The 6,108-nt window shown below is 48.4% G+C and overlaps 1 protein-coding gene across 1 annotated transcript; it reads left to right on the forward strand.

Annotated features, from left to right (window-relative positions):
- Positions 1 to 1,428: 1,428 nt before the first annotated feature.
- LOC145821929 (uncharacterized) lies at positions 1,429 to 2,763 on the forward strand. Its single transcript, XM_082918501.1, has 4 exons — positions 1,429 to 1,859; positions 1,939 to 2,037; positions 2,246 to 2,331; positions 2,751 to 2,763. Exons 1-4 carry the CDS (start codon positions 1,455 to 1,457, stop codon positions 2,761 to 2,763), a joined length of 603 nt encoding a protein of 200 aa, XP_082774627.1. The 5' UTR covers positions 1,429 to 1,454.
- Positions 2,764 to 6,108: the final 3,345 nt, after the last annotated feature.

The following is a 6,108-nucleotide window of genomic DNA, read 5'->3' on the forward strand; positions in this document are numbered from 1 at the left end:
GATAGATAGTGAACACGCAGCCCACAATTAAACTGAAAGTTGAACACGCAGCCCAAATTTCAAATTTTCTGAACACGCAGCCCAGATAGATAGAATTTGCATGTAGCTTATTTTACTTCATCGGCAAACAGCCCATCTCATCTTATTGGCACACAGCCCATTTCATTATCATTGGTATACAGCCCATTTATTTCATCATTGACACATATATTCATTCTGAATGCAGGGTGGTTCCCGCAGTGTGCGAGGATATGGTTCCACCATGCCGCGGGATTGGTATGCTGAGCTCCCGGAGGGCGTCAGAGACTTAGTAGACTTGGCGGGGTTTGGCCCTTTCTGTGTCGGGTTGTCACGCTGTCCTGCCAGGAGGACCTTGATGGCAGCTCTGGTAGAGAGATGGTGGGACACCACCAATTCCTTTCATTTCTCTGCTACCGGGGACATGACCATGACCCCTTTTGACTTTGCTGTATTGACCGGCCTTGATGTCGGAGGTTGGCCCATCCCCTATGATGAGGATATGGGCGAGTGGGAGGCCGCCTGGATGTATTTGTTGGGGGCTCGCCCACCTGTTGATAGGGTTTCAGGGAGAGTCAGATACACTTGGTTCTCTTCCCATTTTCGGCGGGCAGAGATGGTGCCCGAGACTCCCGAGGAGACAGAGCAGTATGCTCGTGGCTTCCTGATGTTCCTCTTCGGGACTACCCTGTTCGCCGACAGAGGGAACACCATTGGGCTATACCTGTTGAGCGCTCTGGTTGACCTATCACAGGTCAGTAGATATGATTGGGGTGGCGCTGGCCTGGCTACCCTCTACTTTTACATGAGCGCGACCTCCCGCGGACGGGGCGATTTGCTTGGTGGCTACTAGAGAGCTTGGGAGGTATTTTCTGTCCCCTCGATTTACATTTCTGCTCTTCATTACTTGTACATTGCACACACAGCGCACTTTTACAGTCTGCATTTTGATCTCAGCATTTCGTACTTATATTCTGTACTGCTTTTCTCAGCTATGGGCTTATGTATACTTCCCATCGTTAGCCCCAGAGCTGGAGGTGGTGGGGATTCCCGTGACCCCATATTCATTGATATTTGAGGGCCCGCACCGGGCGAGGCCTCGAGAGACCCTGGTCCGCCTGCGACAGTACTTCGACACTGTGCGACACTCAGAGGTACTTCAGAACTTTCAGTTCTTTTCATTTTCATCTTTGACTTGCTTTGTATATTCTTGATTTCTGATTGGTTTATGCATTTATCATCCGCAGATTACTTGGCAGCCTTGGGCACCCTTGGGTGATGATCTCCTACTTCAGTATACCGGAGCGTCAGGCATCTCCCGGTATAGGGTCCTGCTCGAAGGGCCAGTTGGCAGAGTCTGGTTCCTGGGGGAGCGCTTTCTGCGCCAGGTACGGGGATATCTTTCTCAGGATGTTCCCGCGGTACCTCCAGCTAGTATGCGAACTGCTGACAGGCTCTCTTACTCAGAGGTAGTCGGCGCCATGCTGGGCAGCGATGCTTTGCTATATGTTGCGGAGGGGGACTACGCCACCTATCGTCACATATATTTGATGCCTCCATTGACAGAAGCTCGTATTCCGATGATGAGACCTGCCGGTATGTCATCCTCGGACCAGGCTCAGGCTCGAGCTACAGACATCCCTTCTTCTAGCAGGGCTGGCACATCTAGAGGTGGGAGTAGACCGTTTCCTCCGACCCCGTCGATTTATCCTCATCTGGGATGGCCAGATATGCCTACTGAGTTGATGGCATGGCAGTATGGGGCCAGCTCTCCGACCCCGATCCCACTAGAGCCTCCGATGCCCAGTGATCGATATGCCATTGACCCGGACTCACCGCCGGTATGCTCCACTTTTCATTCATCATTCAGATGTTTAGACACTCTTCTGTTTACTGATGATTATGAGCTCATTTTTGCAGCCATCGCGAGGGTACATAGAGGAGGTGGTTGGGCTGGTGGCCACACTCGAGGGCATGGTCCTGCGCAGGGAGGCACAGTTGTCCGTCGCAGGCATTCAGGTACCCTTCAGTTTTCTGGCATTTATCATACTTCTGATGACATGCTGATTTCCACTGCATCGATTGACTACTTGTGTAGAACACATCTGCCACACACCTCACTTGTGCACTGTATTTACATGCACCCACTTCATGTAGCTTTTGCTTGTATCTGCGTCTGATGTACATATTTGGACTGATGTATTTGAATTGAACTCTTTGTTTTCAGATGCCTTCCTGGTCCGGTCAACCACAGGCCAGGCCACCTGGGCCTCATTGGGGAGCCGGGCCATCTGAGCCTTTTCAGGGGGCGGGGTCATCTCGGCCTTCCCGAGGAGTCGGGCCATCTAGGCCTTATCGAGGAGCTCGAGGAGGGCCTGTCCGCAGACGCAGGGCTCATGTTGTGGAGGTGGAGCCTGATGAGGAGGAGGAGGAGGAGGAGGAGGCTACCGACCGTCAGTTCGAGACATCTGTTGAGGAGGGAGGCTCCGGTTTTGGCTCGGGGAACAGAGGCGAGGCTGAGGAGGATCCTAAGGATGACAGCTCCGACTCTGATGGTGGTGTGGAGATTGTCCCACAAAAGAGGACCAGGCGTGCTTCTCGTTCCCGTTCCCGAGGATTTTGATGCTGCTATTTCCTGCTTTATTTTTCTTTTTGCTAGTAGTTTGTAGCACTTTGCACATTGTTAGGCAGTTTTATTTTTTGTAAAACTTGTACCTTTGTTTATTGTAAAGCGTGATGAAATGAAATAGCTTTTGAAAAGATGTTTGTATTTTAAACTTCTAGCATCATATCGCATCAATTTACTTTGCACAAAAATGAAATCGAATGGTAATGCGCATTGTGTACTCACCAAGTCAGGTAGTGAACCGACGCAACAGACTAAACAACCCAACTTACTAAGATATAACAGGACCTTAGAAAGTTTACAACTCGATAAGCAAAATGCAACAACACCAATGAACCAGACTTTAAACAAAGATTGCATAAACAGAGCGTAATGACTCAAAAACACGAAACACGTCCGCTCGACAAACAACTCGATAAGCAAAAACAACAACTCGAAAATCAAAACACCTTAACAAAAACAAAGTGTACTTTTGACGATCGGAACGCATCCGAAACGGAGGGAGATGAAGGCCTTTGAGTCTCCTGTTGCCCGGAAATGCTTGGAATTCTCTCTCGAAGGATAAGACAGGGTCAAGGAGATATACTGCAGCATTGCCAGTCATCCTTGGGAGCTGGCCGGCCATTTTTGCAAAAAGTGAATGGCTGGCCAGCCATTTCTGCAGAAAGTAAATAGCTGGCCAGCCAGAAAAAGTAGCTGGCCGGCCATTCAGTCCTGTAGCCACCAGATTTTTGACACGTGTTCCCGTGAATAGTGTTTTTCCTTCTATAAAAGCCTCAACTTCGGGAACATTCATTTCATCTTAGTTTTAGACAAAGATGGAGGCGTTTCTTGCAGAAAATATCACATCTTGGATTTCTTCTTTAGATGGCTCGGAAAAGTTGAATTTCCGGAGTTTCGGCTTGAATGCACTATTCACGCTGAGCCGTACTCCGCTACAGCTTCCTTTTCTCCATGCCGCGGCAAGATTCTGGAATCCAGTGACGCATGTTTTTAGTTTTGGCGGCCAAGAGATGTGTCCCACTTTCGAAGATTTTCAGGTTTTAATGGAGTCCGAGTGCTCTGAAGTGATCTTGCCTCAGCTCCGTTTTGGTCACGCCCAGGCTTTAGGGCGGATGTGTGGGCTCACGGCGCATGACGCTCGATCTCTGATTTGTAGTGGGGGGCTAGACATCCTCGGCTTGATTCACCGTTTTTCCGACACCGGTGACCGCAGCAACCATTATTGGCAGGGCTTCCGGCAACACGCCCTCTGCTTATGTTTGTTGTCTCACTTTCTGCTTTCCTCGGGCTTCGGCGGGGCTAGCATTCGCCTGATTGAAGTCGCCCAAGGTTTGAGAGAAGGAAAGAGCTGTATTGCCATGACCTTGGCCGAGACACTGATGGGCTTAGATTCTGTCTATCGCCGGGAGGCGACTAGGTTCGCTGGGAGTCCACTACTACTGCAGGTAATGTTTCCCACCCAACCTCACATATATTTGCTCACATCACTCGGCCCTCAGGCTCGGTTTTTCTCACAAAACCCTTGTCTCACTTTTCTCTCATCGTACATCTCTCTATTCTTTAATCTCTCATCATTTTTTTATCCCTTCCCCAGGTATGGTTAATGGATAAGTTGCAGGTTGTGGACTCTTGCTCAGCTTATTCAGCTCGAGGCTATTTCTTTCGGCAGCGCCTTGTCAATGCTCTTGACGAAAGGTGGTGGTTCGATTGGATGTGCAATTTGTCCGCAGACGGCATTGCTTGGCGTTGTCCTTGGCTCAACCTCCCAGCAATGAGCTATAGTATGTCTCGGCAGATTGGGATCCAATTGGTTGGTCTAACCCACTGCGTATTCTATTTTCCGTTCCGGTTCCTGCGTCAGTTTGGCCATGATCAGACCTGCCCATCGGAGGGGATTGAGTACCCAGCCGCTTTCCCGGTCCAGGGTGCACAGCTTGCCCGCTATGCCACAGCATGGAGGACTAGAGAGCTTCTGGCCCCTGCTTCCACTTTCAGTTGCACTTTGTCTGATGAGTGCTTGGATTGGCTCAATGAGGAGGCACAAGTTGGGCCTAGCTTGGCATCAGACGCTCCGTCCAGCTCCGGGAGGGGACACAGAGATACTTGATTCAACTATGCCCCAAATTTATTGCTTATTTAGCATTTTCAAGTTTTCTTTATGAATGTACTAAAATAAGCAACCTCGATTTGTAATGCAAGAGCAGGAGGACTCTATTTTGAAATCAATGAAATTGAAAATTGTGGTACTGAAAATTTTTCGCTTTTGGTCCAAAAATGGTCTTAGTCGTAAAAAGATTGATTCGAACAAAGTCAACTTTTATTAAAACTTTTCGAAACTATTTTCGATGTGGATCAGAATTGGACATGCCGAAAATCTGTCACTGAGATGCACCACCCCAGATCCCTGCAACTGGAAAGTTGCCCCTAGTTTGAAGAACAATGCGGCACTCCAAAGCAACGGAAAGTTGCCCCTAGTCTGAACAGCACTGTACCGGAGATCACGGTAAATGCTGATGGATAAAGATGACTGAGATGATCGAAATGGACAAAGTTGATCGGGGAAAATTTTATGACTGAACTTCAAGACGAAGCTGCCTACGTATCCCAAAGATGGGAATCAAGTCTTACGTAGTTCAGGCTAAGGTTCACTCGAGTATTTTCACTCTCCTTTTGCGCTCTAACTTTTGCCAAGGCCGCCCTTTGCAGGTTTTCAACCTTGCGAGCTCAATTTTTATATTTTCTAATTTTTTTGTGCTCTGAATTTTGCCTAGGTCGCCCTTTCGGGTTTTCGGCCTAGCGAGCCTCTCAGGGATAGTATTTCTTCAACTTGTCCATATTGATCGGTTGTGAGAACTCCAAGCCATCTAGATCCATCAGAACCACAGCTCCACCTGACCAAATAGCTTTGATGATGTAAGGACCAGTCCAATTAGGTTTGAACTTGCCCCTTGGGTCGTGGATGGGAGCTCGGTTGTCTTTGAGCACCAAATCTCCTTCTTTCAGATTCCTGGACTTAACCTTCTTGTTGAAAGCCCGGGCAATTCTGCGTTGATAACCTTGGATGTGGTATAGTGCTTTCAGTCTTCTTTCATCAAAGAGCATGAGTTCTTCGAATCTGCTTTGCTGCCAGTCTGCCTCGGCTATCTGGCATTCAGCCAATATTCGTAATGATGGGACCTCAATCTCAATGGGTAGAACAGCCTCCATTCCATAGACCAATGAATATGGAGTTGCTCCGGTAGAAGTTCTGATTGAAGTCCTGTAGCCCCACAAAGCAAATGGCAGTTTGTCTGGCCAATCTCGATAGGTTTCCACCATCTTCTGTAGTATATGCTTGATATTCTTGTTGGCGGCCTCAACCGCTCCGTTGGTCTGTGGCCTGTATGTAGATGACTTATGAAAAGCCACATTGTATTTCTCCAACAAGTCTATCACTTCTTTCTTGAAGTGGGAACCATTGT

Source organism: Camellia sinensis, chromosome 3 (assembly GCF_055761805.1).
Source record: "Camellia sinensis isolate YWXY chromosome 3, ASM5576180v1, whole genome shotgun sequence".
NCBI classification, from domain to species: domain Eukaryota; kingdom Viridiplantae; phylum Streptophyta; class Magnoliopsida; order Ericales; family Theaceae; genus Camellia; species Camellia sinensis.

What these genes read in the sequence shown, in the direction of transcription:
- LOC145821929 (XM_082918501.1), top strand. Translation starts at nt 1,455, where the DNA reads ATGCGAACTGCTGACAGGCTCTCTTACTCAGAGGTAGTCGGCGCCATG. An exon ending in TTGACCCGGACTCACCGCCG is followed by an intron (nt 1,860 to 1,938) that starts GTATGCTCCACT and finishes TCATTTTTGCAG; the next exon opens with CCATCGCGAGGGTACATAGA. An exon ending in TGTCCGTCGCAGGCATTCAG is followed by an intron (nt 2,038 to 2,245) that starts GTACCCTTCAGT and finishes CTTTGTTTTCAG; the next exon opens with ATGCCTTCCTGGTCCGGTCA.